This window comes from Oryzias melastigma, linkage group LG23 (genome assembly GCF_002922805.2).
Source record: "Oryzias melastigma strain HK-1 linkage group LG23, ASM292280v2, whole genome shotgun sequence".
NCBI classification, from domain to species: domain Eukaryota; kingdom Metazoa; phylum Chordata; class Actinopteri; order Beloniformes; family Adrianichthyidae; genus Oryzias; species Oryzias melastigma.
The window spans coordinates 18640425-18653345 of record NC_050534.1 but is presented as its reverse complement, the minus strand read 5'-3'; the positions used below and the strand labels follow the sequence as shown (position 1 = coordinate 18653345).

General features: G+C 36.6%; 1 protein-coding gene across 2 annotated transcripts in view; it reads right to left on the bottom strand.

Annotated features, from left to right (window-relative positions):
• Positions 1–12921, bottom strand: part of LOC112153201 (ankyrin repeat and BTB/POZ domain-containing protein BTBD11-A) — a 222565-nt gene that overhangs the window by 36448 nt on the left and 173196 nt on the right. For both annotated transcript variants that reach the window (XM_024283199.2, XM_024283208.2), the window contains exon 3: positions 2370–2577. In XM_024283199.2, the coding sequence (XP_024138967.1) occupies positions 2370–2577 (208 nt within the window). The remainder of the gene's footprint in view (positions 1–2369; positions 2578–12921) is intronic.

The window sequence follows — 12921 nt, the reverse complement described above, 5'->3', positions numbered from 1 at the left end:
CAGGTACCAAATAGTATCTGGTACTCCCCAGATAGTAATGGGTGCTCACCAGATGTTATCCGGTGTGCACCAATAAAATCACCAGATAGTATCTGGTGCGCAGGTATAAAATCTAAACAACTTTTTTTACAACTTCGATGTTCCTTCAGGGGCAGGGGTGTGACCTTCAAACAAGCTCACTCCTGATTGGTGAGAGTGGTTGCCATAGAAACCATGACTCAGACTGGCTCAGACATATAACTGCTTACTGACGACCTATGGATCCAACACGGCGATGACTGAATGGACTTCATTTGGTTGGAGCCGGAAGTAAACCGTTTTCTATTTTTGACGTCACACTTGCTCTGTCCGGTTCTCAGATACAGTCAATGGAAATAAAACAAAAAAAAGTTTAAAGTATTTGATAACTGTTTTAGGTTTATATTTTCTTTATTCAAGTTTTCAGTATTCAAATGTAGAACATTTCACACTTTTTTCTTTTTTTTTTAATTTACAATTTTGGTTTTTCCTGATTCGACCTCACAGTTAGAGCCTTCATCAAAGCTTCAAGGCCGTCGAGGAACAAAAGGCGCTCAAACGTCAAAGCGAGTGAATAAATGTTTTCAGAAAGAATTTCTGCAGCTTCTGAACTGATTAAATTTCTCAATCTTTCTCTTTTTATCATCCTGTCAAAAACGGCCGTAATGAAATTTCCTTAATGTGACCGTTTTACAGAGACTTCCTGGAACAACCTGAGCTGACTGTTTCATCAAGTTTATATCAAAGTCCCCTTCATCCTGCAGTGCTGTGGAGAAAAGTCATCTTCAGCCTTTCAGCAGAATGCTAAATAGAGTTCTGTCTCCGGGGATTCCAGATCCTGCTGACATGTCACTCCGACTGACATTCCTCGGGCTCCTCAGGGTCGTCAGATGAAGCTTTATCTCTTCACAGAAGAGAAAAATGTCGGAATTTCTGTCCAAGCATGAATGAGATGCAGACCGTCTTGTTAGAACCAATCGGAGCTGCTTATTAAACAAAGCTGCTGCACTGAAATCACCAGAAACTCAACCATTTGTGGAGCTTTTTATGAAAACGAGGCTGCTGAAAAAACAATCCTGCTGGTAGCTTCCTGCAAGATCTGCTGAAATCTGTGCAATCTATATTTATTGAAACAAATATATATGTATAGCCTTCCATGCAAGAAATAATAGCCTTTAACCACCAGGAAGGAAGTTCCAAGACCCTGTGACTCTGCAGAGATGCTCACTGGGTTGTGTAGCTTGGATGCAGCCATGGAAATCCATTCCATGACGCTCTCTGCATACTCTACTTGGGATGATCTGAAGGTCACATGAAGGTTGGAGCTCTGTAGTGATTGACTGTACAGAAAGTTGGTGACCTCTTTGCATTATGAGGTTTATCACTTGGTGGCTGAGATGTTGTTCCCAAACTTTTCCATTTTGTTCTAGTAGAGCTGACAGTTGACTGTGGAATAATATTTTGGAAATGTCATGATTGGATTTGTTGCACTGGTGAAATCCTACGGCTGGAATTCACTGAGCTCCTAAGAGTGGAACATTCTTTCACAAATGTCTGTAGAAACAGTCTGCATGCCTGAGTACTTGATTTTATACACCTGTGGTCAGACCAAGAGATTAGGACTCCTGATTCTGATCATTTGGATGGGTGAGCAAATACTTCTGGTAATATAGTTTATTTAGAAAATACCAGTTTTAATGACTTTTTTTGTATTTAAAGTCAGAAGTTGAAGTTTGTGTCCAATCTTTTAGCTTCCACTTTAACAATTATGAGTTAAAAGACAATCTGTATCAGAGTTTAATGGTTCCTATGTGACATTTAACCAGTTTGTGGCCTGAAATGACCACAAAGTTAATGTCACAAAAGGGCAGACAGCTGGTTCCACATGCAGCAGGTTTATTAGGTCAGACAGGTAAAAGTCCACAAAGCTAAATCATTGTCAGACAGGCAGAGGTCAGTCACAAGCATTGGATCATCCAAGAAGAGACTAGAGTAGTCAGAGTTCAGGCGAGGGTCAGAGCAGGCGGCAAGCAATCAGAGATTGTCAGAGAAGTCTAGATAGAAATGCTCAGTAACGCAAGCAGGGTGGCACATACAATACTTCGCACTGAGTGAGACTCTGTGTGCTGCTTGAGAAACAGGAGGGTGATTGTCAGAGGAGAGTCAGCTGGGGAGTGTGTGCTGGGGCAGCTGGGAGATGTAGTATCTTCAATATCTAGAGACAGCTTCCACCGGTGGCCAGAGAGGGAGACAAAGCTCAGACTCCTGACGTTAATGTATCGATTAAGATATTTAATCTAGAAACTGGGCGAAAATCCTAATTTATGTTTTTACAGTCTAAATGTGCTCACCTCTCAGTTTGTAAGGTGACTTTGGAGGGTTCCACATTGGGGTTCTCCCATTCCATCTGTGGGCAGTGCATGAAGTAACACAGGGTGTAGAGGGCCTCGGGCTCCCAGTGCACCGTGGGCGGGGTCTTCTGGTGGACCGGAGTCCCGTTGCTGGGGTTCTTGATGTGCAGAGGCTGGAGGTGATGCATCGCCCTGGTAACCAGATCACCTGCAAAAAAAGGAATAAAACTTTACATCTGCTCATCTGCTATGAACAATATAAAAAAACATAATCACCCACATATATCTGTAATAAACGTGAAAGAATACTTTATGCGAAAGCTTTAGTCATCGCTTCCAGTAAGACTGTGTGACACATGAGCCCTTCTGGGATGAGGCAGGGATGCTTTCCTCCATTCACGTGTTCTGATTCATCGTTCATTTAGTCAGACGTAAAACTGCTGCTCTTACTCACACTGGGACTCTCATGAAAACACTCCACCATTCGAGCACTTATGACATCTCATTTCAGCTCATTTTGTTCTATGTTTTTTCACTCTTAAGGGTCTCTGGAAAGGAAAGTGTGCCAAAAACTGGAATAGGACTTTGATTAAAAACAAGTGTGAGTTAATTTATCATTTTTTGTCAATTTGATATTACCTGAAAACATCAGTTTTTGGAAATTTATATATCATAGGGATTTTCTTAGAAGTAAAAATCCACTTAGAAATGGTCCCAAAGATTTGACCAAAATACAAGTCTACCTGACGACTATGATGGAACTAAAATGATTTATTTTAATTGGGGGACATAAAAAATATATATATATATTTGAAAATTCTGTAAAAAAAAATCTATGCTCTGGTTTCATTTCCTCTTAAATATTCAAATTTTATCACAAGTTCTGACAACAGGAAGTCCAGTGTTTACCCATTCACAAAAATAAAAGCACTCTCAGTCCATTTCAGTTTAAATTGTGTTTTCAAGATGGCATTTTCCACCCAAACTCCTAATTAACTTTATAAAGCCCACTACATCAAACAACTTACAAATAATTAAACAATGTTTTAGAATTGAAATGTTTTTCAAATCCTTTAGCAACATAATCTTTCAATGACAAAACAGTTTTTGCACCGCAATGTTAATTTAAAAATGTACCTTATTTACCCACTGTCTCAAATCTGTTTCACACATTTTAAGTCTATGAATTTGGAATTATTTCAAAACAGGAAGTAGTCATTAAGAAAAACAAGATTTAAATATATATCAGGTATTCTCTATGACACAGTATAGAGCCATCATAAAAGAAGAAAAATAAATAGAAATATGAAGTAAAGTGACAGAATTCTGAGAAAAATTATGACATTGTTTACAATAATACATTTATAAATCTATATTTTAAGAGATTGCAATTTTACAAAGACAAAATAAAATCTTTTAACATTTTTGACAAAGACAATCCACTATTAATTGTTTTATTTGTGTTGCAGATAATTCAGAGAAATCTGATGAGCAACACTACTTCCTAAATTTGTTATACTTTTTTTGTAAATGTTCAAATTTATTAGAGATATGTCTTTTTTGGAAATAATGACGACTTTAAAAAAAAAAAAATAAAACAAATTTATGTCTGTAAAATGTTTTCTCCTCATTTTATATTTTTTTTTCTCATATATTTATTTGTTTATTTTTGTACGGTGGCTCTAATACTGCTTTAAAAATGAACTAACTTTTCCCTCCAAAATTGTTTTTAGAGGTTTCGTGGAGGCCGCCATTTTGAAATGAGCAGGAAAAGCCCTTCCTCTGCCCCCTAGTGGAAGGATACTGCACTACAGGGCAGAAAACGGATCACATAACTTTTGATGGGGTTTTTTTATGAGAAATATTTGTAGGTCTTAGAAATGGGTGGATAAAAAGTTTTTCTTGTGTTATTTCTTTGTCATACTGATTTTCTGGCCTCTGAGCAGTTAGAAACTCACAAACAGATGTTTTTGTTCTTTCAGAGAATTTCAGTTCATCCAACAGTGAGAAAAAAATCCTCCCCAAAAATCTCAATGACTGGGAGGTAAATTGGATTGAACCTTTTTAAAAAGTTCATTTTTTATTTTCTTATTTTCTTTGTTTGGGCCATCACTGTTCTCAAACTGTGTTTGTTTACAACACAATTATGGCTCAAATAACAGTCAGTTCTAACGCCACAGGAGTTCAGCTTTTGTTTCCTATTTTTCTGAAGCACAGATGCAGAAAGTTTAGATTCACAGAAGCATAAAAATCGGATTTCGACTGTAACTCAGCAGCTTATTGATGACCCTGTTAGTAATGCCTGTTAGAACAGCGAGATCAAGAAGAAAAATTAAGAATTGATTCAACTATCAACCCGCCTTCCCAGAACAGATGCCAGAGTCTTTAGGAGAAACTGTTAAGAAATCCCCTTTATTGGATTTTAAAAGAGAAAAAATAGACGTGAATGTTTTAAAGCCAGAGTAAAATGCTTGGTTGGTTTATTTCTCTGGCTTTGGTCAGATTGAGAGCCAGAGATTGCCCATCTGTCACTGGAGGTCTCTGACAGAGTTCAAAGGCTGTCAGGTAAAAAGCAAAGCCCTTTCAGCTCGGTCCCCATCCAAAGAGCTCCACCAGAACGGAAAATTGAGCAAATCCAGAAATTATGAACCATGAAAGGGACATTTTTGGTTATTTGTCTTCAATCTTGACACTTCAGAGCAGGGATGGTGCAGTTTTTCTGAGAAGTCATCGCACCTTGACTCAGCCTGATTAAATCAGGAAGCCTGATAGATGTACAACATGCTAGACTGGGATCAGGTTTTGTTTAATGCCGAATAAAAGACTGGAATTGGTAATTAGGTTTTCAGGCGATTATGCAAAAACAGACTGTTTAGTTAAGACACATAAACCAAAAATCTGCCCAAAACATTCTGGTTCTAAGAGGAATAAACACAGATATTAGTTATTAAATCATAAAATAGTTATTTTGGTATTCATATTTAGGTTAATTAAAAACCCAATCTGATGAAAATTATGTTTTTGGCGTTTTTAACATATTTTTGTGGTATTTGAAGGACAATTATTAAGAAAACTAAGATTACCATTGGATTTCTGGGTATTTCTTTGGTCAAATTGTTCTAAATCAGGAGCAGATGAAAAAATGTCATTGTGACAGAAGGTATGCTGCTCCGCTCCATTCTGATGCATCCCCTTGCAGGTGACCAGATCCAGGTACGTCTTTGTTTTCCTCGTCTGAGCTGGTATCTAAGCTGTAGGATGGATAACCATGTTAGGTTGGGGGTGTGAGGGCTGTAAGCTAGCAGAGAGAACCTAAACAGATAGGTGAAGGGGAGGTTGGACTCTGTTGACTCTGTGTCTGTGATCTCACCCACAACTCAGAGGCGAATTCCTAAATAAACTGTTGCCACTGCAGAAATATGTCCTAGAAAACTACCATTTTTTTTTTTTTTTTTTGGGCTAAAAATTCCTAAATTTGGGCTAAAAACTGCATAATCATAATTAAAAAAAGAGCACTGGGAATGTTTTAAAATAGATTGAAAGATTATCTTTAACAGCCTATTTTACACATAAGTTAAAAAACTTAAAAACAGGCTCAATTCACATACCTCAAGTAGATTATAATCATTCATTTGCACGTCTGTTATCTCTCAAACACCTGAGTTGAGTATGTTTAGCAAGTGAGTGTTTGCTTTTGGCCCCAAAATACAAAAATTGCATTTTAACTTGAAATGTCCCGAAATTTTAGGCGTTTTTGGGGACACCAGTGGTGTTTAAGATGGAAAATATTCTTATCTGGACATTTAAAAATATATATATATATTTAATACATTTTTTTTATTATTCAATATGGGTTTAACATTGTTAAATGTAAATTTTCCCCCAAACTTGACAGTCCACCCGCAGGGAAACACTTCCGGTGCAGTTCTCAACATCACCAGCAGATGTCTCCACCTTCAAACCGGAAATGGTTGATAGCGCCACCATTTTCTTCATAAACAGCTTTCTTTTTTTATTATCATATATATTTTTTCTTTCGTCATAAATGTAAACAAGTGTTTTATGCAAAATATTCTTCCTAAAATTGTGACTAAAGAACCGCGTTTCTTGCTTCTTGCCTGGCCTCTGGAAGGTAAACTTTAGCGCTAATTTTGCTAGCCGCTATGCTAACTTTTTCTCTTCCAAGTGCTAAAGGTGTTAGCTCGTGTTTTGCTGTTGGACTTCAGAAGATTAGCGCTTAACTTTCTTTTTCATGATATAAAATTTTAATTCAACTAAAAATATACAATCTTTTTGTCTTAATTGGGGCTCAGAGGGCTTTTATCAGCTTATAAATCAAATCTAGCTTTGATTTTTCCCAACTTTTGATTGTGATAGAATATAAAACAGCTACAAAAATAAATAACCAAAATCTTCTTATATTTTAAACATATTTTTAAAAAATCTGTTTTCATGAATTTTTAAATACATTCACATATTTAATCTTTCTGATATTGAAAATGCATCTCTTGCAGAAGATGTACAACTGTACATACAGTTTCAATTTTGCTTATTTTAATATTTGATTTTAAATAAATAGATAACATCCCAATCATCAAAAATGTTGTGCTCACTGACGGCTTAGAAAATTAGCATAATTCCAAATGGATTGATCATTAAAACTTGAAACTATTCAGCTGTGGTTTGTGCTGTAAGTAAATTATTCACAAGGAAGGCCGACTCATTTCATACATTTATAGCTGTTTTATCAATGTTTAAAAGTATTCAGTCATGTTTAGCAATGTTTTCTTCGAGTAAAACTTTGTTATTAATCTATTTTTGGTTGAAGTGTTTTAACCCGCTATAATTAAAAAAAAAATTAGGCATTTTATTTTGATATTTTTAGCACATTTCTTTCACTATACAGTTTTTCCAACGTAATGGGGTTGTTTCTGTTTAGCTGATTTAGACATTAACATCTATTTTGGCAGGTTTAACAGCTAAACAGCTGTTATCACTACCAAAACCCGCATTTTTAACCTTTTCTTTTAATTTTGTTTGTTTTCAGCTCCTTCAAAGAGTTTAGCATTAAATATTTTAGAAATGTTTAAATGTGTTCAAGTTGTAACTTTATTACTTTAAATGTTGTAAATTTAAAACTTTGAAACATACATTTATGATAAGAGACATAAATTTAAACGCAAAATCGTTAATTTACAAGAAAAAAATCTAATTGTGAAATTACGGGTATAAAGTCAAGTATTTACGACTTTGCAAGTTGGAAGCTACATTTTTTTTTTTTCTAAATTTAGGTGATTTAAAGTTGTAAATTTGTTACTTTAAATGTCATAAATTTACAAATTTGAAACCCGAACATGTACAATGAAAGTGACACAAATTTACAAGAAACTAAAACAAAAATTGTAAATGTACAAGAAAAAAGTCATAACTGTTAAATTTTAAGATTAAAGTCTAATATTTACAACTTCACAAGTCATAGGCTAAAGATGTTTTTTCCTAATAAATGTATGTGTTTTAAAGTTGTAAATTTATTACTTTAAGTGTCATAAATTTACAATTTTTAAACCCATACATTTTCGATAAGAGACATAAATTTATAAGAACTCAAAAATCACAAATTTAAGAGAAACGTTATAACTGTTAAATTACGAGAATAAAATTGTATATTTACGACTTTACAAGTCAACGGCAAATAAATGTCCGTGATTTAAAATTGCAAACTTTAAATGTTCTAAATGTACAATTTTGAAATCCGTACATTTACGATAAGAGAGAAAAATTTACAAGAAATAAAAAAATTAGTACATTACGAGCATAATGTTGAATATTTACGACTTTACAAATTATAGGCTAAATTTGTCTTTTTTGTAAGTTTACATGTTTTAAACATGTGACATGTTGAGATCTTTGGCTGTCACACCAACATTTTTGTGGTTATATCTGTTATATTTAGGTTTTAAAGGTCATGAATGGTACAGGATAGAGTGTGAATGAAGGCTTGATGAACTCGTGGCGTCTTGTGTCTTTCAGGTTTGTTTTGTGTGCTTTGAGGTCTGAGGGAACAAAAATCCGGAGAAGAAGATTCAACATCCTGGTAGAACGGTAGGACCAGATGGATACGTGAAAGTTTGCATAGTTTATGTACATTTTGGAACTTTCAGATCCCAAACTGGATAAAAGCAGAATCTTTTGGTGACTACAGACAGGTTTTTTAGTTGAACTCACACATTTAAATGTCTATTATTGCCGTCAGACAATTAAAAATGGATTTATAAAGTCCTCTTTAAAAACAGAAAACTTGGGCGCCGCTTTTCTCCTTCAGAATCTACTAGAATTATCTTGTTAACGATTGAAAAATGACACTATGTTAAAGATTTTGTGTTTAAGCGTCAAACGTGAGATGTCAGTTTATAATTGGGTACATATGCTTATAACATGTCTTCTTGTAGCTTTTCCGGCAGGAAAGGTTTGTTGGTTCTGTTGGTTCCTTTCCATCTTTGTCTTGTTTATTCTTTCTCTTTGCCTTTTGTTTTTCTGCATCTGCTGCTTTCCTTTGTTTATGGCTCCTCTTGGATCCTGCAGCGCTCTGGAGCCTCTTTTCCCTCCTCTGTAAAGATTGCCGTACAGTTCTGGCGCTCTGTGTGAAATGAGGTATTCTGATGTGTATTTCCTTTATGCCACAGTTTTTTTTTGCTGCCATCCTCTTTGTATGTCCCTCATTGTGACCGGTACCTGCTATCATCAGAACCTCCCCCCCATTGAAAGTACAAACAACTGGAAAATGACTAAATGAAAGCAATGAAACGACATGAACACAACAAACGGCACAAAACCCAGACGAGTACAAGTTCACCCAAAGGACAAAGCAGAGCAGAGAAGAAATGACATGCCATTTACAAAATATAGTTCCTCAAAGTAAGCTTATGTTGGAGAACCAAGATGAATGAGACGAGAAGTGAAGGGAACAAACAGGAAAATTCACTATATTAGAAAAAGGAGGACAAAAAATTCCCATCATGCCATCTGACAAAAGTAAAATGAACAAAAACAAAAATGTTCAAACTTTGGACCAGAGAAATCAGTACAAACGACAACATAAATTATGACAAGGGGCTACTTAGTAGTTATTTTGTAATATTTTGATGTGGAAAAACAGCAGTGGCCTGAACTTTAGGAAACTAAAATGTAAAGGAATTTACCATTAATTTGTTTGTTTGTACACATTTAATTTATTATCTTGCAAGAAATAAAAGGAATCTGAAAAACTTCACCTGCACTGTTTAGTACCAGGTATTGAACAGTTTGGGCTAAAGATGTTCTGGATCGAATTTAGGTCAGTGAATGTATATATTGACTATAAATTGGATCGTCAACCACAAATTATGATATGAATCTAATTGTTGCACTGCTACTACTTAACATGCCTTACTATGATAAGTGCCGATAAAAAGGGGGCGTGGTCAGCTGATAGTAACGCATCAATAAAGCCTTGTTTCTACTGAGCGATCCAGTCCGGTATTTTTAGCGCTTCCATTGTAAAATGAACCAATTAAACGGTTAAACTTACACATTTTCCTTCCAAAGTCACATATTGACGTATGGTTAAGACCTCCGCGTCAATAATTGATGTTTTGGGTGTTGTAATTTTTTTGACTTGTTGGCTGTTCACATTAAATAAGGATCGCTAAACGGGTCACTCAAACGTCACGTGTCCAAAGCTGAGTTCCTGATTGGCTGATGTGACACAGCGACCTGTAAACTGCTGTGAGTTGCTGTGAAATGCAGCCAGATATTCGAGTGTAGCACGCTCTCATGCTCGCCTCGTCAGCAGTTTTATGTGAGCCCGCCCACTATTGCAGGAAAGGCAGAAAGATTGGCTAGAACTTCATCTTACTGAACAGAGTAGAAGTACTTGACATGAATAGACCTTCACCTAAACTGAGATGAGGAACCGATTGCAGCAGCAAGTGTAAAACGGTTCTAACTTGGAACTGAATTTTGGTGCCCAATCCTAGTTTGAGAACAATGACTGCACCAGAGAGTTGTTACCATAGATACAAGTGTTAAATAGAGTTGCACTGGTAATAGTTTGTAGTGTCAGTATTTGTTGTAGTGTCTTTTTAATTTTTGAAATGTTGGTATTTTTATTTTTTAAAAAGTCATACTAACAAGTTAGACATCAGGAAATAAGATGATAGGCTCATGAAATTAAAGGATTCAAAGGGAATGAGTTGTTGAAAGACAAACCAACTTTAGTCAATATTAAAGAGTGAATGTCGGCATCAGAATTTTGTTTGAGTAGTTCAGGGTCTTCTCTGACAGCTGGAGATAAAATCTTTTATCCTGCATGAATCTTCTGTGCTGAAAACGATGACAACGACCCAAAGCAGCAACGCTTTGCACTGGGAATAATTAAATTCCACAACAAATTGTACAGACACTTGACCTGAAGTGATTGAAGCTTTTTAGTGCAGACCCTGGAACGATCAAAATCAGCAAACAACATAAATCAAGTCGACAAGGTGGAATGAGCCAACTTCTCCTCAATGCGTCTGCCGCTCTCCCTCGCGGGGCGCCGAGATCCCGTCACTGCCCTCTGTGATGCTGTCACGGCCTATCGCTCCCCGCAGAACGCACCCAGGACATTTAATCATCGCTCGGCGATACGGCCGGCTCGGAGCTCCGCCTTCGGGGCACATTAGCAATTCTGAGGCAGCTATTAATCACAGTCAATTACAGGACATGTCATGATTACCACAGAACTACAAGATACTCCTACCAGCAGTTTTTTAGGGTGGAATGAATCAGCAAGGGACACACTTTAGATAAAAGGTCAGATATGTCCGTACATTCAAAGACGGGGACTCTGTTGATACTGTGAATACATTATGAGTCATTGAGACCCATAAGAAATGTAAGGAAGTGCATTAGATGCAATGACTAAGCAGAAACCCAATGACTCATCTTTTCTGTTTATGCAGTTCAACAGGGGTTGATGAAACAGAGCAACGAAGGAGAATGATGGAACATAAGAATGATAGAGTACAGATTAGGGGTCGACCATTGACTGGAAATGAGAAATAGGCCGAATGAGCGTCATGCATAGAAAAGGGGTTATCTCTGACTCCAACCAAATGTAGTCAATTCAGTCGCATTTTTGTCACAATACAGACACCGCCATGTTTTAGCCAGACGATGTCATCACGCAGTGATTGGTCCAAATTGGTCTAAGTCAACGTTTCTATGCCAACAACTCTCGCCAATTAGGAGTGTTGGAACTCCGCACCCTATTACTGGAAAGCGGGCTACATGGAACCTATCAGTCAAACGCTTAAAACGTAAGACCGCCCACTTTTATTGAGGCATCTGATTGGTCGGTTTATAGCTTGAATGATTTGCACTACAGAAACGCATGACAAAATCTAGGACTATCAAGGAGATGTTAAAAATAGCAAAGCAGGACAACTAGAATGACTAAGTATTAGCTATTTATTTTTCATTAGAAGTCTTTGAGATTTTGGTTTCTTGGAGCCAGTGAGAACTTATTATTCGGAACACAAGGAGGTGAGAGTCTCAATTCAGTTTTCACATACAGTGTAGGGATGGGATAGGCAGCACCTGACCTTGGTGAATATTAGGCATTTTGACTAATTTATTTGACAATGAATCCTGTAATGATATGATCACACCACCTCGGCAAAGAGCATTTAGGCGACCACTTCCATGAAGTCTATGTGAATATGTTTATATACATATTGGGCTTTCGTGTTCAAAAGTCTTTGAAACTCTTTTTTCGGGCTCTACGTACAGAACGCGTGTTGAAAGTTTGTTTGAACCAGGACATTATTTATTTGTTCCTTCTTTACAGGACACAGGTTTGTGTTTAATTTAACTCCCTTTTGCCCCTGGTGTCTAGTTTTGATTTTATTGACCCCTTTTGTATTTTTCCCCTAGACTCGGGGCAGGTTTGCTCATTGGGGACTTAACATATGGGGGCTCGTCCGAGATCTGTTGGTACATTTCAGATTTTGCCCAAATACACTACAAATGCTTTATATGTAAATAAATAAACAAAAATGCAACTTTTGTTTAGGAATTATACACTTTTTACCTCTTTTATCTTTATTACAATTGCTTGTTTTTATCCAAAACTTTACTATCATCTGCCAACATTTAATCTAAAGTTTGATAGTTATTATTTTTCTTAAAGTATTATATTTTTACCTCTTACATGCTTTGTTTAATCAGCCAGCCCACCCAGAAATAACATGAAAGGACCTAGTAAAAGTCCCGGCTTTAAGGTCATCATCTGTTGATTATCCTGCAGATACTTTAACATTGTTAAGTAACTCATTAAAACACGGCCCGAAACAGCGTCTGTAGCTGTGGTACGTCTGTTTCCAGAGGCGAGCGCTTAAAACGGAAGAGCGTGAACAGCTCGTTGCCATCTGTTCTCCAGCAGGATGCAGGGACACCAAGACACAACAATGCAAACATGTCGCACAAACACCTGTGGAGCCTCCGAATCAGAAAAAAGCCGCAACTCTGATGA